The 23,204-nt window shown below is 45.2% G+C and overlaps 2 protein-coding genes across 3 annotated transcripts; one reads left to right on the top strand and one right to left on the bottom strand.

Moving 5' to 3' along the window:
- Positions 1 to 2,868, bottom strand: LOC131266089 (vacuolar protein sorting-associated protein 51 homolog). Of its 2 annotated transcripts, XM_058268446.1 has the most exons (4): positions 2,738 to 2,868; positions 1,559 to 2,661; positions 539 to 1,474; positions 1 to 460 (listed from the first exon to the last, which is right to left on the bottom strand). In XM_058268446.1, exons 1-4 carry the CDS (start codon positions 2,816 to 2,818, stop codon positions 352 to 354), a joined length of 2,229 nt encoding a protein of 742 aa, XP_058124429.1. In that variant the 5' UTR covers positions 2,819 to 2,868; the 3' UTR covers positions 1 to 351. The 2 variants fall into 2 exon arrangements, with proteins under 2 accessions (XP_058124429.1, XP_058124428.1); XM_058268445.1 differs by having other exon boundaries at positions 539 to 2,661.
- A 1,969-nt stretch (positions 2,869 to 4,837) lies between these two features.
- On the top strand, positions 4,838 to 23,102 carry LOC131263585 (polypeptide N-acetylgalactosaminyltransferase 1). The gene is made up of 5 exons (XM_058265809.1): positions 4,838 to 6,662; positions 20,108 to 20,321; positions 20,394 to 20,704; positions 20,769 to 20,874; positions 20,954 to 23,102. Exons 1-5 carry the CDS (start codon positions 5,968 to 5,970, stop codon positions 21,476 to 21,478), a joined length of 1,851 nt encoding a protein of 616 aa, XP_058121792.1. The 5' UTR covers positions 4,838 to 5,967; the 3' UTR covers positions 21,479 to 23,102.
- Positions 23,103 to 23,204: the final 102 nt, after the last annotated feature.

The following is a 23,204-nucleotide window of genomic DNA, read 5'->3' as shown; positions in this document are numbered from 1 at the left end:
AAAAAAGAAATGGTGAAAACACAAAACAAATTAACGATTAATGTGATTGTACTGTACATACATTTGTATTATATAAAAAAGAAACAAGAAAAATGTGGAATGAAACTACAGCAGGAAACTTAATGAAAAATGAAAAATCAACCCTTTGGTGATGCGTGGGTATTCATTTCGTTTTTAAACCATATCCGAAAAAGACAAGGATGCTGTATTGTTTCCGAAACATGTATCAGAATTTTAAATACTTCTACAATTTTTATTGGAATACTTTTTTACCATCAAACGCATGTTCATCGCATGCCATGGAATGAATTTTCGGTTGTCTCTGAGGTTGTTGAACAAACTTTGGGCCGTTCAGTTACGTTCGCAAATAATTTCCACCGCATTTGGTTCCATGAGGATAGGCTCGAGGCAGCGTAACACGGCCGAGCCCAGGATTTCATCGAGGAGCACGTGAATAAGGCTGAAAGTAAGAAGGAAAACAAGCAAAGGGTATGAACATATGGAGCGTAGTTGATACGGAAGAAATGGAGAAGCCTACTTTTCGTCACTAACGAAACGCCACAGGTTCATCTGCAGGTAGTGCGCATCGACCTGGATTTGCTGGAGGCCATACCGGCTGAACGTACGCAGACGCACGCACTCGAGCAGCGTTTTGAGGCAGATCTTGATGATGCCGGTAATGATCGAAACCTTCGAGAATTCGACCGGGGCAAAGATTTCGATCTTCTCCGAGAACAACCGTTGCATGTTCGATACGAAGCTACTGTCCATTTGCGATTGGGGCGTGTAGGTGGACCAGGTCGACCGAAATTGCGACTGCTTCGAAGTGCCGATGCTGCTGAAGTGCGTCTTCCGGCTGGAATCGCTGCTGGCGGTGGTCCGCGAGCCGGTACCGTGTGCGTGGCTGCTGCCATCGTACAGCTCACCCAGCACGAGATCGATGGCGGAGATTTCCTCCACGACGCGTTTCATCACGGCCCGTACCGACCGTGGTTCAAGACAGTTAAGCCAATCGCGCGTTTCCACGCTCTTGCGCAGCATTTGCGAAAGGTTGAGGGCCTGCAGGCGGACGTACGAGTCGAGTAAGAGCTGGGCCGAGTCGCGCATTTCCGCACACAGTTCCGATTCGTGTACAAGCGTTACACTACGCTCGGAGTCGATACTGTACAGCTCATCGACGAGTGCGGTTAGTGTGTGAACACCGGCCCGTTCCATCTCGAGGCACACCTTGGAGAGGACGAGCAGTAGAGTAGGCGGTGCAGTCGAGCTAATGCTCCCGTACCCGTTTACGGTGCAGCAGAAATGACGCAGGAAAGCGACGAGCAGGTTTTCACGGATACCTTCGATACACTGGATGCCTTTAGGATCACTCTTGAGATTGAATGACCACTCGGGCTGGAGGAAGATGAGCAGATCCTGCATAAGTCCTTTCACCTTCTCGATGGTGGAAACGTACAGGTTGGAAATAAGCTCCCTCAGTCCACCCGTGCCCGTTCCTGCGGCAGGTGGATTAACCTGACCACCGCCAGCACCAACGGAGGTTGACTGTGTGGACGACGCGGATCCGGAATTTGATGCTGACGCTGTGTTGGACGAAACCAGTGCCAGCCTTATGGAGCTCAAGCTATCCGCGAAGTGATCCTTGAGCGATTTCATATGCGCCTGGCATAGTTGCTGTGCCGCACTGACGATGATATCGAGTCCGGATTTGCTCATGTCAACGGCCTTGCAGAGCGTACGCATCGCGGTCATTCGCCGATGCAATCGATCCAGCCCCCGCAGTATGATCTGGGAATCGCCGTGGCCAATCTCCAACTCTGCCCTGTCCTGTACCAACGCCAAATATTCGTCCACGTTTCGATTAACAAACTCGTTCAGATCAAGTCGCGCAACCTGCTCGAAGTTGTCCGCCTCCTGGTCGAGGTGACGCGCGAGAAACATGTCATTATACGAGCTAATCACCAGCGTTAGGTCTTTCAGGAAGCCCTCGATGCCGAGATCGATGAACTCGATCATGTCGCGATCGGTTTGATCCTGCAGTACGACGATCTGCTCATGCAGACGCTTGGACGCACACTCAAGCATCTCTTTGGCAAGCGAGGACGGTCGCTCGCCGAGCTGCAACAACAGTTCTCCGATTTCCGTAAGCGATTGGGCCGACTTGCCCGTCTGCCGGAACTCACCCCGCAAGCGATCCTTCAGTTCGTCCAGTATCTTAATGCAATCCTCCTGGATGCCCTGGAACGATGGCTGCTGGCCATACTGCTGCAGTACTTTCTGGGCGTGCGAGTACTCCTGCACTGCCTGCTGGTAGTTTTCCTCCTCAATCAGCGTCTTCAGCTTGGCTGGGAGGGAGGATAGAAACTGCAGCTTCTTCAGCAGCTGATGTTTGCCGGACAGGCGCGTCAACTGGGAGCGCGTTTCCTGCAGCGTGTCCGTGATGCGCTCACTAAAGTCCGTGATCGACTGCATGTTTGTCATGAGCAGGTTCATTTCGGTTTCCATCGATTTGAAGTCGGTTTTCATCTTCCTAATGGTATCGGTGGCCGAGATAAACTTGTTGTAGTTTTCGTACACCAGCGTTTGCATATCACTGTGTAGGGTTTGCGTTTGGCGTACAATTGCCGCCTCGGTGTCCATTATTTGCTTGAGGGAACATTCCTGTGGTAGCAAGGGAGAAAATGCATTCGATTAAGTTTTCCCATCGAATCCAGCTTACATGTAGCTTCTGCATTACCTTTAGCAGCTTCTGTAAGTAACGATCCGCGTCAAAGGACGGTCCGTCCATATCGTACGGGTTGCCTGATTTCTCTCCCATATTGCAGGTTCAGTTTAGGGCCCATTAACTACTATAAATATAATTATCACATAACAAAAGGGAAAATAGCTTCGTACGTACCACGTACGAAAGCAATGTCAGAGGCGTGTTTGTTTACAAATCCCTGAAATAAATGACAGCTCGCGAAACTGGTATAAACTTGTTGAACGTTCGCCAGATGCCAGTAAAACATGCGTAAATTCATGGCGATATTAATAGACATTGTTGATTAATTGAAAATAATCTATTTTTTGTACAATTTCTCTTCGTTGTTGCATTTTTTGTTCATTATTAAAAGCCTCTTTCCGAATGACAAACAAATCTTTCGATTCAAATCCATTCTGAGATTCGGATCTTCGAGTCCGAATCCCAATCCGTATGTGTTTAATTCGATGAATGATTTACATAAAGCTGGCCGTAAACGTTGCGAACTTGTTCGCGCGAACAATTTGACAACCAGGCATTGCCTATGTTAAGGAAAGGAAAGGAAGATATCCTCTTATATCTTCCTTTCCTTTCCTTAACATAGGCAATGCCTGGTTGTCAAATTGTTCGCGCGAACAAGTTCGCAACGTTTACGGCCAGCTTAAGAATATCAATATAGTTGACATTATTCTTCTAATTGTATTCAAACAACACGAACAATTTAGTCGTTTTTGGGAATATGCACTAACTGATTTACCCGAGTTCATTCCAAGAAGAGTAGCATTTATTATGTTTTAAAAACAGTTATGACAGCGTTATCATTCAAATTGAATCCATCGTGGGTCACTAAAACAGGGAAACAAGTCGTTTTGATGTTTTTCCGCACTTCCTCGGCGGGTACTTTATCGCGGAACGAACATGTTTGAGGTTCTGATAGCATTCTTCACAAATAGCGCCTCAGACATGGCTGATATAATGTATTTAAAGCTAGACAGGTAAGTAAACTGGTGCTTTGCGTCCATTAAAATATATCTAACGTATTTGAGATATTCAATTGGCCCAAATGAGCTGTTTTATTCACAGTTCAAGTTTGTAATACCCACCACTAGTTCACTTTTTTCGCCGCTCGTTTTTGGCGCGAAAAGGCGAATTCTCTCCAAAAATTTTGAGAGATCCGGGCGAAATATGCTCACGACCTCTGTGTGTTGGTGCAACAAATGCAAATGTGTGCGTGACCAAATTTGGTCTCCGCGAGAGGAAATTTCCTCTTTTCTCTCGACGTGAGCTGGTAAAATAACTAGAAAAGATGGATAAAATGTAATAAGACCCTTGAGATAAAATTACGCGTCTTGCAAAGACCTTTCATTTGAGGGGTCATTTGTGGAAATCGGTCAAGGAACTTACAATTTATGCGAGAATTGGCTTTTTTAACCTAAATTGCCAACCAACCTGATTTGCCTTTTCGCCCCCTCGGGCGAAAACATTCCAGGTGTGTTTTTTATGTACGGTAACATCTACCTTCAACGCAGTTGCGCGTCTTGAAAAGACCTTTCATTTGAGGGATCAATCGTGAAAATCGGTTAAGAGAATCAATAGTTATTAACAAATTGGCAGATTTTGGCTTTTTAGCTATCGAAGTTTATTCACCTTGTTCCCAGTAGAGTGCTGTCTCTTTTCCACACAATTTGTTTTCTAAAAAACTAGAAAGTATGGATGGATCCATTGTTGTACAAAGTTGTGTGTCTTGAGCAGACCTTTCATTTGAGGGGTCACATGTACAAATCGGTTCAGCAATTGTAAAGTTATTAACAAATTAGTTATTTCAGCAGAAAATACCAACCAAGGTTTCTGCACCTACGCCTCAGAATTTCATAAACTAAGAATTGCGGAAGAGTCTTTGTTGCACAGAGTTATCAGTCTTTAAAAGACCTTTCATTTGAGAGTTCTGGCGCTAAAATTGGCCAAGCCACTAAAAAGTTATTGAGAAATTAGTTAATTTAGCCATTATTTACAGTTGTGACCAACAGCACACTGTGCATCTTGCTCTTGTCAAGCATCTCTTGCTGTCAGTTGTGTGAGGTCCGTCGAGCGGGATAGTCGTGACGGTCGCTGTTTCGGTATGTGATGGATAGGCTTCCGTGTGCCCTCGGACGCTCCCGACTTTGGTGCACCGTCTGCTGAATTGTGTTGCAAACTTGTTTTCCAACGACCAACTCACCAACACGGTGGATCTTGATAACCTTCCGCCAGGGAATAGCAAGTTGCCCCTAGCAGGGGAAAGTTCCATCACAATCTTTACGTGTAGCGGTTCTTCCTTCTCGCTGCTGTTGTTCGTGGCGTTCTAACTCGACCGGTGCATGCTGTGAATGCGTGAAAGTGTTTTACAAACAATTGATTGTTTGTGATACAAATAGTGAACGTGCGTTAGATAGTTTTACAATTGGTTTATTAATTTCACGGTCCTGTTATTACAACCGTGTGCGTGTTGGTTCAAGGAATTGTTGTCGCGGAAGACCTTCGTTAAATGTACGAATGACTCACGACGCTGAATTTACGGCACAAAACATTTTCCTTTCATCGTAGTCCATCGTGGACTAGGATTCTTTTGTTTCGGAAGTTTCGTTTCGGTTCCTTCGACAGGTGGTATTGATATCGCCATCGCACCGATGCGCCTGTGCCTCCGTCCTTGAGAACGACCGTCCGCAGAAAAGGGCTGGTGTTGCATCTCGGCCGCAATTGTGCAAGAAGGAGACAGATTTCGCTCAGCAACAGCATCCCGAGCGCGGGATGGAAACGTAGAATCGGAGCAATCTATGCTTTTTGCCCTTTCGCGCGATCAAACGCCAGAGAATTTCTCATCGACCGTCAAGTTCGGCTGAACGAAAGAGAACGGATCTCATTACAGCATCCCGGAAGAGGCAAAACGAAAAAAGTGCATACATCCAGTTGCAACGAATCTGCAACATCTGCTAGGTCTGCATTCGCAAAGGGCCCTTCTCTCGATTGCCAATCTGTCATCTTCTTTGGCCTCTACGTGGGGATGTCATTCTGCTGAACGACGGATCGTGACTTCCAGCAGCAGCCGGCAGCCGCGATTGATCGATGCTTCGATGATCGCCGCTGGCAGAGGAAGGAACGCATCTCGTTGCAGCTGCAGCTGACCGAGAGTGAACGGCAATTTTTAAACACATATACACACAGTACCAGGTCGGAGTCTGATCACAATGTTCATCCGCGGTGGGCTCAGCATCCGGCGGCATCTCTACTCGAAGGTGCTTTTGCTGCTCGTACTTGGGTTGTTCGTTCTGTTCTACTTCAAGAACCTGAACGGTTCCCCGAATGCACTTGGGGGCGAACAGGCGAAACCGTTGCTTCCGCAAGCCATCATTGCCAATGGTGCCCGGGAGGTGAACGCATTGGTGGAGGCTGGCGCACTGAACAAGGGTAACGTGCTGCTCGGTGCTGACGGTGAGGCACTGTACGAGCAGCTGATACGGGCCGATCTGGCCAAGCAGAAACCCGGCCTGGGCAACAACGGTGAGGGCGTAGAGCTGACCGGCGAGGCGAAGGACATCGGCGAAAAGCAGTTGGCCACAATCGCGCTGAACGAGGAGCTAAGCGAACATCTCAGCTACAACCGGACACCACCGGATGGGCGTCATCCGGCGTGCAAGCGGAAACGGTACAATGACATCGCGTCCCTGCCCTCCACCAGCGTGATCATCATCTTCTACAACGAGCCGTACTCGGTGCTGCTGCGCACGGTGCACAGCGTGCTGAACACGGCCGACGCACGGCTCCTGCAGGAAATCATTCTCGTCGATGACGGCAGCACCAACGTCGAGCTGAAGGGAAAGCTCGACTACTACGTCAAAAGCCGGCTGCCGGCGAAGGTGAAGGTGCTCCGGCAACGTCAACGGTAGGTGGTGCCCAAGCGAGCAGATCAGGTTGAAGAAGTTAACCCCGTCCCAAGCATTCCTTCTCCATCTTCGTGGCAAACAACGCACGCGCGCGCGCACATGGACACGTTTCCATGTGGGGCCGCGTCGATTGAGTCACTCCGTCGCTTCCACACCTACTGGCGCACGCGCATACACACTCCACCTTGGGCGTGCGTCTTTCCCACGGCCACGCGAACATACGAAGTAGTGTTTGTCATCTTTTCGCCGTTTATTTTTCATCCGCCGCCGGCCGCGAGGGTTCGCCCTCTGCCCGGTTTTCCCACAGCGCAAAGCGCGCGTCCAGAGCAAGGCCAAAACCCAACCGTGGTGTTGTTGATTCTTTGTGCGTTTGATTCATTCTTGTTGCTTTTGTGGAAAAACTGATCCGGCCCTACATTCTGGCCACAATGGACGGTCCGCACGAAGCGATTTGTTGCCTACATGTTTTACGCTTCGCTTAGAAAATGGTTTTAAAAATAGTTCTTTACCCATTTCTCTTTGAGAGTGGCTCTTACCTTTATTTACTTACACGTTATCAATTAGAAAATTTCCATCTGGCCGATGATACCCAAGAAGTACACGAACTCGCCCGTTTGCGGAACATATTGATGGGATTTAACAGAGCATATCAAAGTAGGGATGTGGTCTTTGAATTCTGTTGTTCAATGGCCTAAAACCTAAACTTAAGTATTTTTCACTTCTTAAAGTTTCAGACGGATCTTGTTTCTTGTTTGTGTTCTATTGGTTTCCTATTGTCAAAACTTTCGACTCTACCTTTTACACCCCAAAAATTGTACCTATGCTTGTTGAACTTTCCTTGACTATAAAAAGGTACCATGAAGATTCCTTCCACGACATTCCCGTTCCGCTTAAAGTTGTGTCAATAATTGTGTTTTCTTTTGGAAAGCTTCTTTTTTTTATAAAAATAAAACCACCGCCTCAAGAAGAATGTCTGTGTGTGGAGCACGACGCTCGGTTTCTTCACCTTTTCTTCATCGTCAGCCGAAAATACACCCTTGGGGAAGATGGGTGGCGGACAACGTAGAAGTCAACGTACCCCGAACTTGCTCTATCACCATCCCCGTTGACCCTCCTTTACCTTCTCCCGAGACCGACCGGCTTTCCCAAATGTTTGCTGTACGAATGTCGAAATCATCCCGCAAGCCAAGCGGCGAGAACCGGGAGATGGTTAAGGTTTTGGTGTGGTTTCCATCTCACATCCATACTCCCCGAACCACAGGTACGCGCGTACCGCGCCGGGAACAGGTTCGTCGTCGTCGTCGGCATCGTCATGCTTAGCACCTTCTTTTTAACGCATCGTAATCTTTTCCACCGGCGAATAACGGAGTTCCCCGGTCGGTTTGCTGGATGGAAAATCGAAAACACGAAGACGCTGAGCTAATGGGGGCTAATTTTTACCTCGGCTGCTTCTCGGCTCCCAACCACGAGTGCGCAAAATGGCGTTGATAATGATCGCTTCTTACCGAACCGAGGCCCGTAAGAAAATCCCCAATCGTTTTCCTCGCCAATTCTTCTCCCCCGGTTCCAAACCGAACCGGTAGCGGAAGTAGCAGCGGAATGGAGAATAAATCAACCGATAAGATAAACATTTATTACCGGTTAAGCACGAAAGCGCAATGGTTTGAGTTATGATGGTTCGCCCTAGTTCGGACGAACGCTTTTGTTTGTTCTGTTTTTACTCCCTTTTGGAGCGCGGACGGCGTGGGGAGAGAGAGTACCCATTAGGATCACCATTAGAGGCCACCGCTAAAACATTAAAGCATAAACGCCACCGTTCAATTAGTTTGTGCCTTCGCAGCCCTTAATCGGCAATTAATTGTTAGGTTGGTGTTAAATGATTCTAATATGTATGTTAGATGCGTTTCTCGGCGCTTTCAGTTTTCGGAGCGCGTGGGAAAATGCAACAGGATGGAGGCCTTTTTATATCGATCATCGTATAATTGGATGTTAAGTAGATAACCGTTTTGCAAGCAGGATAGGCTATAATTATGTCCCATTTGTTATGGCAATTTCTTTTGGATTTTTTAAAAGAACATTGATCATTGCTAGTTTTAGGTTATTAATTGCATTTCGCTTTTTCATCTCGAAAAATTTGTGGAGGAACTGCTTCCTGCTAGCAAATCCTGGTCTTAAACTTGCAAAGACTTACAAGGTGGTAATTTTTATGATATTCAAATCATCCGCTTCAATAAATTTATTGTGATATTTTACTAAATTTCGTTGAAATTGAATCCTTTTCTAAACAAAAGGTGTTGACTTGAACGATCCTAAAAGAGAGGTAGTTTTGCGTATGAACTACAGCGTTAATTTTCCTTGATCGATCATGATCGAATATACTGAATTGAACGTCGTATTCTAAAAATGTTAATGGTTCGATTTTTTTAAAAATAATCAAACCATTTAAAATTCCTTAAAATAATTGCATAGAATTCAATTCCAATTATGAAAAACATGTGTTGAACTTGTTGCGTAAAACAAAATTTTTGGATATTACTTGACGAAACATGTTGTACTGAATTTAGGGTTTTTATATTAGTTTTCACAACTCAAAGTTTCTTCTCAATCAACATTATCTTGCCGTAAACTTTTATGGTTTTTTTTCTTATTGTTTTCGCATCGATTTAGTGCCCCAATAAATTTATTGCATGTGTTCGGCGTTTCCGCTGTAAAAGCAGGAGCACAGCATAACAACTGTTAGATGGAGCAAAACCCATTAACGTTTGGTTTATCTTGCACGACCGCCCTGTATATTGGTACATAAAAAGTAATCTGTTTGAACACATTTTTATACAGACGTTGCATCTCCACAACGTTTTACGATCCTCCAATGCAACGACTCCCATTGTTTTCCACTGTCCGATCCGAGCGACCTGCGCCAATCTCCTTCGGTCCTACGGCCAAAGAAAGTGTGAAAGAAATCTCCCTTTTGCCGGTAACCTCGAGGGGTTCAGAAAGCCCAACTTTAAACTATCGCCCAGCTGGACGAACGCTCCTGCTCCTAGCCTTATGAAACGGACGGCTACTAACCCAATCGCCGGCTAGTGAAAGTGTTGAAAAAATGGGTGGAAAATGCCAAAACATTGCTCGCGCGCGCGGCGAAAATGACCGGCAATTTACACACAAAGGGTCGTCGATCGGCGGCGGAACGATCTGCAAATTGTAGCTGCCAGCTGCTTCCTTCGGGTAATGGTTTCGCCCCACAGTCCGCAGCCACGGGAATGGCAGGAAATGGGCCCCATTTCTCAGATGAAACAGTGGGAAACGTATAATCTAATTATTTCTGCATGAGTGCAATGCATATGCAAGAAGTGAAACATTATTGTCTTGTGTAATGTGCATCACTCTTTTATCAGCAGTTCTCTTGAAGCTGTCGTAAAGTATTCGCCATAAATAAAAGACAAATCTTCTTTCTTCTGGACTAAATACTTCCATCAAAGTTTGTTAAACTTTGACCCCGGTTATGCCACAAGTATCGCCGCAAAATAAAGCAAATAATTTTCCCAGACTTCGGCTGTCCAAAAACTTCGCGACCAACGAGATCTGTTTTCTCATAATTGGATGCGTTGCTGGGGCTTCTTTACTTTGGTCGTGCCAGCCTTTTTTCGGGCTTCAAGTCAGCCACATGAATTTAAGGTACACGTTCCAAAACCATGCGTCTTTTTTGCTGGTTTCTGCCCCCCAAAGATGGTCAAACCCATTAGGTGAAGATACTCTCTGATCTTTAACGAGATTTTTTGTTGTTGTTGTTTTGCGTACCCCAAGTTGAGTGAAATTGGCGGCACCATCTTCTTCATCGAGTCATCTCTTTTTGTGGTTAGTGTGCCTTTTTGGGGACTTTTGATTTACGCCATTTCTTTTGGATGGATTTTTTAAATTGCTTTCCATAGGCGGAAAGTTTAACTTTTGGGAGACACGAACATTTTTAATAATTTCAGTACAGCAATGTTTATTTAGAAAATTTGAATCCGCGACGAATTTGTTCTTCTGTCGGTTTTGGCAAGTTTTCTACGCCGGTCCATTATCAGGCTCTTCCCTTATTTTTAGCTCCCCTCCTCACGGTCACAAATTACAGAAAAGAGGTAGGTCCGAAATTACTGACCGCGCATCATAGCATAACAGCGTGCGCTGGGCTTGTACCAGACCATCAGTGATAGTTTTCCCGTTTTCCCTCCCTTTTTCGCTGGCGTAACTCAAAAGTTACGCGAAGTCACTACGCCATCACCCGGTGTGTGTGTGTGTCTTTAAGACGTTCCTCCGCGTTCGCGGTTCGTTGATTTCGGTGGGTGCTGGCGTGACTCCCCGCTATATCGTTGTTTTATTTTCCTGCTGAAGAAGAAAAACGACGTGCGCGGGGCGCGCGTTGGGCGTTCGCACGCGGACCAACTATTTGGACAAAAATTAGTTGCGGTTTTCCTGGGAAAATCGGGTGCCCGGCTGTGGTCACTTTCTCTCTGCATCTGCGCTCCAAGGAAAGTATCAATACGTTTGATGGCTAGTGGAGGCAATGTGTGTGCATTTTTGTTTCGAAACCTTTCGAGCGATAGTTTTGCATGGGAAGATGCTAGCGTATGGTATTTAAGGCATAGAGTTAATGAGTTTTAAAATTTCTCATACTGACAGCTTTAGTGATAACGGACTAAATTTTGACGGATAAAAAAATAACACTTTCCTTTTTAGTTAAAACATTGACGATCAAGTATATGATTGCGTTTCTTTGTCGATCAACGTCAACGTCGTTCGGTTTGGTTTTGAATAGTATCCACCAAAAACCGCAAGCCGCACTAGGGTGGCTTCTCTGACGTACAAAACATCCCCGAAAGGTCAACCGCTGTACGGTTTGTCCCAAACTGGAATGCCATTTGAAGTATGTACGCAAGACGCTAGGCGGGCCATCTTGCACTGACATTCGATTACAGAAATTTGGAAATAATGCCTGGGAAGATGAAAAGCGTGGACGGCTTTTATGTTGCATTGCCGGCTGAGGTAACCGGTCAATCTTACCGGACCCTAGACATTAGGCACTAAAGTGGCTCTCGGTGTCCATTCCCCCAGCCCGTTCCGGCCAACCGCCGTTGGTTGGTTGGAGCGGTGTTGTGTGGTGATGAATGAATTATTCAACGCCTCAAGGTTGGTCAGTTTTGGATGCACGTAGTGAGGCAAGGCAGTAAGGCACTGGTGCTTAATGCTCCAAATGTAATACGACCTGTACATCGTACGTTCGAAAGAATCGAAGGGGAACGGTGTTGATTTTTTGTTGTTGTTGTGGGGAAGATTCGGTTCCTTACACGTTTTTATTACCCAACAGCATCGCGCCAATGCTATTGCCACACTTTTGCCCGCTAGTCCGAAACCTTTGTCGAACTTACACCGAGGGCGCGGGAGTGATTTATTTTAACATCATAAAAACACTGTTTGTTTGATTTTATAACGGCACGTCCTGTGTGTTTCGTGCGTGTCAACAGATCGTAGACTCGTGATGCGAAAGGCACGATCCAGACGATTTTATGTTGCGCGTGTTTTTTTATATTTAATAGATGGTTTATTCCTCGACCGGATGTGTTGATAAATTGGATTCCATAAAACGTATTTAAAACACGTCCCATATTCCAATCTTTTTCTGTTGAAAACTTTTACTTTCTAAATGTGTGTAATTTTTTAACCCTGGGTAGAATTAAACCGTTATTTCCTCATCTATTGTACGTACCACCAACAACTCTTAGTATTTCGTAGGAAAAACCTTCCTATCGAAACGAAGGATCCTCTGCACCAGTTGAATCAACCGTACATCGGCGCCCACCTCATCCGACACGCGGTTTATTTATTCATCTGACTTATGCAAATCTTTCACAACAATTCGGCATATTTTCGCCAACGCTAAATGCCAACCGTCCAATTCCGATTCCTTGCGATGGATTCGCTTCTCCCCATCCTCCGGTCTCGCTCATCTTTTTCCCCGCCACGATTGTGACACCGTCAGCCGAAACGTGCCAGCGTGTTCAAAAGTGCCACCGTAGAACGAACTTCGTTGACGACTCGGTGGCGAGACCGGACACCTCCACCGGGCCGGGTTTTCTCGAGCCGAAAGCATCGTGGCACCATTCTCGGCTGAACTCGGGGGGATTGAGACTTTGAGGGACACGTAACGCGTTAAGCGTCCCCCTAATATGTAAATTCGGTACCGTACGAATGGGTGCGTGCGTTCCTATGTGAGTGTGTGTGTGTGCGTCATGCTTAAAGAAACCGGTCCTCCAAAGTGCCGAGCTTTGGTGAGTTCAAGTTTATGCCACCGAACGTGTTTCTTCTGCTAGCTTGGAAGCTGGAAGCAAACCCTTCCGCGACCGATCATCTTCGATCAACATCGCATTGGATTTGTGGCCCGATTTTTCGATCCTTTGCACTCTGGCCTCACAACACACGCGGCATCGAAAGCGTTGTGCCCCGTGGCCAATCTGCGTCTGTTGTTCGGGTGACAACCTCGCAACCATTTGCGCTTTTCGATCTCGGATCGTGTGCGCACTCCGGTTGAGGCGAAAGTTGATCGCCTTGAAACTCGAACGCCGTTTTGGGTACGGAGCATTTTGGAAATCTTCTTCAATTTAAAGGTGGCGATTGAATGATTCACTCACAAGAACCCGCGATGAATCTTCCACGGTCGCGAAGTCTCTCTAAATGGAAGCTTTTTACTCGTTTCGATGATTTGAAGAAATGAATAACCGGCCAATACACAAATGCTATGGAAACCATGCTGTTTGTTTTTGTCGGAACCAAAACACACTTGTTCAAATTCAGAATAAGCCTTGAGATCTGTCGAATCGGTCGTAGTTTCGAAGAGGATGGAACCACTGCGTGTTGAAACGTTTATACATTTGAGACATGGCTTTAACTGTTCCTTGTTTCATAACAGAATTCACATTCTTTACTGTCCTCAATCTTGTGCAAACTTCTAACGGTGAAACGGGTCTCTTTCCGTGAAGCAATCGAAAAGTGCAACAACTTATTTAGCGATGCCATTTTGCCGCTTCCAGCCAAAGTTTTATGACGCACCAGACCGTCAATGCAATTTATTTTCCCGTAGGAACACCTTTGAATGTCATCACTACAAGACCGAATGGAGTTGAACAACTGTTCTTCTCCCACCATCACGCCTCCTCCATCGGTGGCGGCGTTCCACAAACGGAACGGAGTGGAAAATGGTTTTCCACTTCAAACCATCCGCCGGCTTCGTCCGATGCGATCTTCCCTCATCTTGTTGTTGTTGGGCGTATTGTTGTCAACCCTTCCCCGTCTGAACCTCGTCGAAGATGCCACACCGAACGTACACGGTTGAGGTTGCAAACGATCAATCATTCGCACCGGGTGAGGCGAGGCCATGTTTGTGAGGGCGAGGGCCCTTGATGGGTTTTGGTGCCTTCGAGAGGGTTCTCCGTTCCACCGCAAAAACCTCCGACAATCCAAACCGAACGATCGCAGGCGATGCTATTATTTATCGCTTCCGTAGTTCATTTAATCGTAGCCCGCGAGATCGTGCTCCGGTCGTGTGTCGCGATCATAATTCCGTTTTTTTCCGTTTTTACATTTTACAGTTGCCTTCAATGTGTCCTATTTCTCTCGCAAGAAAACGGAAACCAGTGGGGGGGTGCTGAAAGTGCAGTTACCGGCAGGCTTTAGATGTTGTGTGTTGATGTTGTTGTTTAGAAACCACCGAAAGGTTGTTCTAACCTCTTTCTAGTGAAAAGAAACCGCACTTCGGTGAAGACTCTACGCACGAGTTGGACAAATTGCATTTAGCACTTCGAGACAAGCGGGAATTGGCAGGAAAGGGGGAACCGGTCTCCGGTCGCACCCATTTGCTCTCTCGTGTTGGGCGTATTTTCCCCCACCCCGAAAGAATCCGGTCCGTAAAGACCCCTTTTCGAGGATTTGTCGATTTGCATACGCCGCACCGAGAGCTGGGTTGGCCGTAAAAGAGAAAGCGATCTGGCGAACGACATCGATTTACGGCCGTGCGCAGCGTCTCTTTTTCAGCCGGATCTTTCCAGGACCCGGAGAGGGGTGGCGGAGATGGACGACCCGGTCGGATGGTCGGTTAATTATGACCACAGTGTCATCGTGTTTGCTGCAGTCCGGTGGAAAGTCATCCAACCGAGAGCCATAAGACCACACTATCGGGTGAACTGATAAAATGTAAATTTTCATATTGCCGGCACGTTCTTCGAACTTCGAGGCCTCTCGGCCGGAGAAGAAGGCAACTCCGGTGTCCGATCCGGCATATTGCCCCCTTTTTTTCTTCCGTACAACAAACTGTTGTGTGCAAAATGTAGCCGCAAAGTTGTTCTCCGGTGTTTTTCTCATCTCTCATCCACCTAATAGACGTTTAGAGTAGAAACCTTTTATACGACCGTCGCTAAGTTTCTCCAGCACCTCCCCGGGGCTGGCGTTTTAATGGACCATTTCTCCTAAAGCTAAAGTTGTCCCCTTGCTTGCCTGCCTGCTCGTTCGGTGTTGAAGAGTTTGATGAGCGAAGATGGGGACGTTCATTTAATTATCGTCAACAGGTACCTCGGGTGTAGTCTGGTCGGGCGAACGCCATCGATATTGGTCCGGGTGTGTGCTGCCTCGGAAGCTGATGTTGCCAATTTTCGATGCAACAGTTTACCTTATCGATTTTCTTTCCGTTCGATCGAGAGAGTTTCAGAAAAATATATACGCTCCCTTCCCAGTACGGTGGCCGGTTCTATGAAGTGGACCTACTTTTTCAGCCATTTTGGCGAAGCGAAAGAGATGCTTTTAATTTAATTGAAAGTTGAACCATTGAGGCAACAAATCACCCCGTCAAATATATCATTTTCTAATGGTTTTTAATATGTCAGAAGGTTCCAATGAAACGCCATCATGGAATGGGGTACTGGGTGCTAAACAAAGTCAATCTCATGACCGCCAATAATGTCCGCCGTGTGGTATGTAAATTAATTTCCAATAGAATGTAGTTATTATGCCAAAGGACGGGTATTGGTGTTTTTGTGTGTGTGTCCCGTGCAATTTCCGCTCTATTTCGCCATCCTTTGATGATGGAATTACTTTGACGCTGCACAAAACAACCGGAACAAATCAATTAACCAGCTCGGGTTTCGGGATCGTACGTACTTTACGTTCTGGTTTAATAAACAACCTCCTCCATGATTGCATTTTAATTCACCGGCGCCGGCTGTGACAGAATTACCAGTTTATTTGTCAATTTGTTGAGCAGGAACTTTAGCCCACGGTTTTTTTTTTAAATCAATTGGTTCATTTCCGGCTCTTATTCGGGATGTTTGTGAATTATGACGTGCTTCAAACGCTTTCAACTAGTACCATTTAAACGTAGCTAATTGAGTGGTAATGGTTTACTGCAAAACGACATAAGGATTAGATTTATTATTCGTTCCTTCTTGCCGCTGACGTCATTTTGCGATTGAATTTAAAGGCAACTTGTATTGAATTACGTCGAAAAATGGCAAACGGGCGAAACGCAATCGAGGTTTCCCCGATTGATCCACCAACTAACGGGATCCAATGCGCCCACGTGCGACGTTTGGGTGTCCTTACGCTTTATGGCACTGATGAAATGCCGTCATCCAGCAAGCAATTCGAAATTCCCGTGCTGGGATTTTCCTCGGCCCCCGTTTATCGCCCCCTGTGCAGCTGTAAAAGGATACCATCGGAGGAGGGATCATTAGCGTTCGTTATGGATTCATCTCAATTTCTTCCGTTTCCTATTTTTGCAGCCTGTTGGAACATTTGAGGCGAAACGTGGATCAACGAGGGACGGAAAGAAACCTTACACATGTCATACGATAGGGATTATGCAAGAAGCGAATGGAATTGGATGCTGGTAAATCATACTTAATCCAGTTTTGTTCCAATGATTGGGATTGTATGCATCTTATTTTTGTTAAATATATTACAACATGTTACAATGAGCTCTGAATCTGTTAGTAATTGGTAGTGCTCGATCTGATAAAAGTTAAGAGACATTTAAAAGAAACCCACCGTCTGAGATTTTTGTAAGTATTTTATTTCATATGTAAAATTGATATTAGGTTGATTACAACGAGATTATCAAAGATTACTGTAAAAGGGGCAGCTTGAAATGAAACCTTTTGTCCAGCTCCAGTTGATTTATAATTCGTGAACGCGTTTGTTGCAAAATGACAAAACAATTTCCTACTGCGCGCCCACTTTGTAACAAGCTGGTGACTGAATATTTAATTTAAACACCATTTGAGTCCCAACAACAGTGAAAACAAAAAGCACACACAACGAGAGTACAACGAAAATCGTCAACCACCGATTCCGGGTGGTAATTTATTTCCCATTACCATCATCCGGTATTGAGGGCATGAGGGGGCGTTGTTTGGTTGGAACGATCCTTCCTCCCCCGTCCTCCCTCCTTTTCCTTCTTCTGTCTTGTTTGATGAACTTTTCCTCCCTGCTCAGTGACCGTGGACAATTGGTGCGGCGGCAATTGTCGGTCGCAGGAAAAACATAACCAACCTGCCAACAAGTGCATGGCGAAAAATTCCCGCTGGATTGGATCCACCGTACGGGGGGGGTGTAAGGGGTTGGGGTTGAATCGCCCGGTCGCACACTAATCTAATCACTTCATTTTCTTCCATACGAAGACGAGGAAGGCGAGGTGGATTGAGTCATTTTTTGCGACTGTAGCCAAGAAACAAACAAACCGACTGACCCCGTCATCACCCAGTGCCGGGGTGCATCCGACGATTCCCCCCGGGGTGTACCGCTTTGGCGGCGGAATGCAACGATCAAACGGAAAAAAAGTGCACGGGAAACAATAGGACCACTGCGGCGAGGTGCAGATATGAAAGTGAAATTAATGATGCTCCTTTCCAGCTGACGAATGGGCCTCATTCCCGTAGGTGGGCCTCTTGTACACCACCCTGCTTTTCAGCTACGACACGATATTCAACTCTTCCTTTCCCTACACGAGAAAAACGAAAAATAACTCCCAAAGACGTAGCAGTAACTCCCAGAAGAAAGGTGTTGGCCACCGAACTCGTCAGGAGGGTGTACACACCTGTGACGAGATTACATAAATTCGTCTGTGCGAAAATGTGGAAATTTAAGATGCACTCGCCGGTATTTATTACCGCTCGGTTGTGCAGCTCGGCGAAGTACTAATGGACGTTCGCACCAACAGTGAACGGCAGCAATCTCTACCCTGGTGGTGATGGCTTGGTGGGCCACAGGAAACGATGTAAATTGTTTTGGGGTGCAACTTACCAGGGCAGTAACACATTCGAGACACCTGAAATGGAATATTGTTAGATACGTCATTGAATACGCCTTTAAAATGGAGAACTTTTGTTAACAATTTCACTGTTTTGCTGGCTTGGCAAAAGGGATTACTCGCTTACTACATTTTACTGAAAAGTACCATAACTGGCCAATGTGGTTTTGAGAGACATTGAAGAATAATGTTACCTTCTCGTGGCAGTTGATGCAGGGATTCTAGAAATCGGTTTAGTTTTCATAGTCTACCTGTGAAAAACAGCTTAAATGTTACTTTTTATTATCTACAGTCTATCAAGAAAGTATCCGTACAGTCATCAATTTCAACTTTAAGCCTAGTTATCTCAGCGACTACGTGACCTAGGACAATTATTTAAACGACATATCGTAGATAAACTTCTATTCTATCCAATGAAGTCTTAACATTTCGAGAAAGTTACTTGTAGGTCACTTTGTTCTATAGAAACCCAAAAAAGGCTCAAAATCGATGACAAAAAAGTATCCGTACATGATGAGTATTGATGATGTGCCATCCGCACATGATGTGCCAATATGTTGCAATCAATGTCACTTGCCTCAATAATAGCCTACAAGTGCCAAGGTATCATTTCTACCACTTTTTTTCTCGAAAGATGCTGGAAATTTGACCCGATTCCATAATAGTTCTAAAGATGTCTACTAAGATCAACATAATGTCCCGTTGATGGTAAATCTAGGTATCTTTCGACAAATGTTGTATAGAGATCGATTCCGGAGACTTTGGGAGTATCGTTAACACTTGTACGGTCTCATAAAGTGGTCACTCTTAGACAATACATGGCCTATTCTAGAGATCGTTATTTTACTCAGAGAACATATTATTGAACATTTAAAGTTTATCCTAGGCATGGCTTGTCCAAGTGACAAAATGGGCGAAGTAGACTATGTCCCACAGATGATTCATACTTAATTCAATATTTCCAGTTCGATTAATGGCCTTGGAACACCATAACACAAACTCTCAACTACTGTGTTTTATCGTTGGAACAACGTTGCTCGTACTGATGGTTGAGTTCGACATCTGGTGTCTATTGTTATTCGTTTTTGGGCAAAATTGCTTAATTTTGTCTGTATTATGTCTGTATATAGTGTATAAAACACTGTGCCGACACGGCAATGGCATCAAAATACAGCGATATGCAAATCCCCAGTCTTCCTTATTCTTTCTTTAGAAACGAAAAATTTGCAACGTACAATTATGCAATGTTATTGTTTTTTCCAATAAACCTTCTTAAGAGTTGTAATCCAAATGATATGATTGGTGATCTAGACACTTCGTTCGTCATGTTTAAAAACTCTAAGTATGGAGGACTTCAGCTTTTCGAGCAATCACCCCCTCATAGCGATTGAGTAACCACGAAAGATGTCTGTTTGCAGGGTTTAGTCTAGTTGCATCCTGGTTAATTCGACAAATTATAAGTTCCTGAGACTTATCATGAGATTTTTCACAGGGTTAATAAACTTGCCAAGTTAGGTTCCCTTTACATCACATGAAAAAGATAGTTCTCTATCGGTTGCAGCTGTTTGCCTAGTTTCACCAGCCATTTCACGTTAAACGATGATATAAAATGGTTGCCGCCATACTATTAGACACTTGATAACTCAAAATAATGACTAGGTTGATATTTTGCCTACTAGAACCTCACCAAACCAGTGTTTTTCTTCAAGAAAAGTGGGTGTACGGATACTTTTTTGTCATCGATTTTGAGCCTTTTTTTGGGTTTCTTTAGAACAAAGTGACCTACAAGTAACTTTCTCGAAATGTTAAGACCTCATTGGTTAGAATAGAAGTTTATCTACGATATGTCGTTTAAATGGTTGTCCTAGGTCACGTAGTCGCTGAGATAACTAGGCTTGAAGTTGAAATTGGAGACTGTACGGATACTTTCTTGTCAGACTGTATATGTGAAAAAAGGATTCTCTAAAAGGTGTTCCTAAAATTCAAAATTAATGCGTGGGATAACTTCGATCATCAACAACAATTAGGACATTGATCTCATAGTATTGATGGTAACAGTTAAGAATTCCAACGACTGATCGACTGTTTTCTCTATTTCGTTTCCCTTTGCAGCGTCGGACTGATACGGGCCCGGCTGGCAGGTGCTCGGCTCGCAAAAGCGGACGTACTAGTCTTCCTGGATGCGCACTGCGAGTGCATGGTGCAGTGGCTGGAACCACTGCTCGAGCGAATCAAAGAGTCGCCAACGAGCGTTCTGGTGCCGATCATCGACGTGATCGAGGCGAAAAACTTCTACTACAGCACGAATGACTACAATGATTTCCAGGTATTTGATTTCGCTCTAATTGTTAGAGTAAGGCAGAAAACGTTTAATTTCAACATTGGTTTTTTTGTGTAGATCGGTGGCTTCACATGGGACGGACACTTTGACTGGCACGATGTGACGAAGCGCGAGCGGGAGCGTCAGAAGCATGAATGCCCCGAGAAGGATCTCGAGATATGCCCCACGTACAGCCCGACGATGGCGGGTGGATTGTTTGCGATAGCGCGCGATTACTTCTGGGACATCGGAAGCTACGACGAGCAGATGGATGGATGGGGTGGCGAGAACCTGGAGATGTCGTTCCGGATATGGCAGTGTGGCGGCACGCTCGAGACGATCCCCTGCTCGCGCATTGGACATATCTTTCGGGACTTTCATCCCTACTCGTAAGGATAATCAAGAAATTTCTGGTTTGTAGGGTGTTGAAAGCTAACTTTATTGCATTTTTAGATTTCCTAACGATCGTGATACTCATGGCATCAATACCGTCCGGATGGCCGTCGTGTGGATGGACGACTACGTGGAACTGCTTTACCTCAACCGACCCGATCTAAAGGTAGGGCTTTTTTTTATATAAAACGACCGTTACAGATCGAAGTTAAACTATCGGACTTTCATGCGTTCCCTTCCCACAGGACCACCCAGAACTGGGCGACGTAACACACCGGAAGGTATTGCGTGAGAAGCTACACTGTAAGAGCTTCGATTGGTACATGAAGAACGTGTACCCGGAGAAATTCATCCCCACGCGCAATGTGCGTGAGTTTGGTCGCCTTGCGTCGCAGGCGGAAAATCTCTGCCTCGACACACTTCAACAGAACGCGGACAAACCGTGGAATCTGGGCATCTATACGTGCTTCAAACCGGAGGTGTCCGCCTCGCAGCTGTTCTCGCTAACACAACGGAGTGTTCTGCGGAACGAGCGTAGCTGCGCCACCGTGCAGGCGAGCAAGTCGGAGTCGAAGTTTGTAGTCATGATACCATGCATCGACGATGATGACATCGACGATACGTGGGAGTTCACCGAGGCCCGGCAGCTGCGCCACAAGCAGTCTGGCCTCTGCCTGGACAGCAGCGACCTATCGACGAAAAGCTACGTACACGTGGCCACCTGCCATCCGAGTATCAAGACGCAGAAATGGGAATTTCAGCATCAGTAGTTAGGAACTTTGTTTAATAATGGACAGTGGTGGAGTGGTGGAAAAATGATCGAAGGCATTCCATTGAACGTATATGGTTCATGTTCCATGGAAGGATGGGTTTTCTTCCAAATTGTTAACCCGATAGTCAACACGAGCGTAGACGATCGGATGCAGAGAGAATCCAATTCGATAAACCGTTAGTACTATCACCCGGAATAGTAATACCACAACCACTGACTACCGATTCTACTATAATTACTTCGACTGGAAGCAAAACAATACCTCGTTATGGTTGCTACACCCTAAGGACATTGAGCAGGATGAGTGAATGGGGGGGGGGAAGGTTAGGAAATCATTAATAATTCGAATTGTGAAGAGGAGGTAGAAACTACAGAAGGTGGAATTGAAAAGACGATTTGAACCAGCAGGACCAACCAAACACAGCTTTGTGCATCGGTTGGTTGCGGGTGTACAGATGCCAATTTGACGAAGGTTACCAACGGAATTTTGGTCAATAAGCTATAAAATTGGTGACGCAAACAAACTATGTGGGTTGTATGAAATTGAGCTCCAATCACCACCAACACTTCCTAGAGTTCTTTTTAATTTCACTCGTTTAACGAATGTTGCGAAGCTATTGCTTTGCGACAAGTAAACTCGAATGCAGGCGAAGTTAGGAGATGAATCGAAACACTAACGGTGAACAAAATTCCATGCTCAAGGTGCTTGCGCTCCTCTTACTTTCGATGCTACAAGTGTGATCAACAGAGACTTTACTGTTCGTTAGGAACATTAACAACTATAATCACATTCCTTCCGTTCTTTTAAAACTTTTATGATACAAAAGAATTTTTTCAGCATTATTTTCAATGTATAAAAGATATACATCACACAAGGGTAATAATAGAAACATCACGGCCAAACGGAAACCGATCGTTAGCGGGATACAAAATGAGAATGAAAACAGGGAGAGGTACTTAGAATGCAAAGAAAATAGTAATTTCATACTGCGTTAGTGTATTATCCAAACAGTGCAGCTAAAACCCGTTGGAGAAAAACTTTCCACGAGGATATATGAAAAGAAGCATATCCATCAGCATTGATTGGAAGAAGGGCAAAGAAGATATGATAAGACAGAGAACTCAAAAGTGCCACGGAACTTAATATTACGACGTGTAGCTTGCTACATGGGGATTGAATGCGAAAAAAAACGGGAAGAAATCGTGCATGTTTTGAGTGAGGAAGATAGATATTTATGTATAATATATGTAGTACGCTAGTGGTTACTTAAGCTCTGCCAAAACGCGCCATCATTAATGCCAAATGCGCTTTCAAAATGCATCGGTGCAGCTCCATCGAAATTCGGGTGAGACTATCGCAGCTTGCGCTGCACAATAAGCGAAACGAATTTTTAGACAAGCTCCTTCGAATGGGGAAATACTTCCGTGGCTCTACTGATTCCGATATCTATACAGAAATTTTTCAATGGGTTTGTAAAGAAATGGCAGCTTAGAGGAATGGCAGCTACTCGTGAAGGTTGGTAGTCCAGTCACAATGGTCAAATTGTACAATAATGTGTATAAGAGAATCGATAGATTGGATGGGATAAGGAGAAGACACCGTTGTATAGGAATGGGGAAATTGTTACAATAAACTATTTGTTTTAAAACGAAAACTGTTTTTTAATGATTAGTATTTAGGGTGGTCAACGAATAAAGCGAACCACAGGAGTGTGTTTCTGTGT

Source organism: Anopheles coustani, chromosome 2 (genome assembly GCF_943734705.1).
Source record: "Anopheles coustani chromosome 2, idAnoCousDA_361_x.2, whole genome shotgun sequence".
Classification (NCBI taxonomy): domain Eukaryota; kingdom Metazoa; phylum Arthropoda; class Insecta; order Diptera; family Culicidae; genus Anopheles; species Anopheles coustani.
The sequence above is the reverse complement of the archived record's forward strand: the minus strand, read 5'-3'. Positions and strand labels throughout refer to the sequence as shown.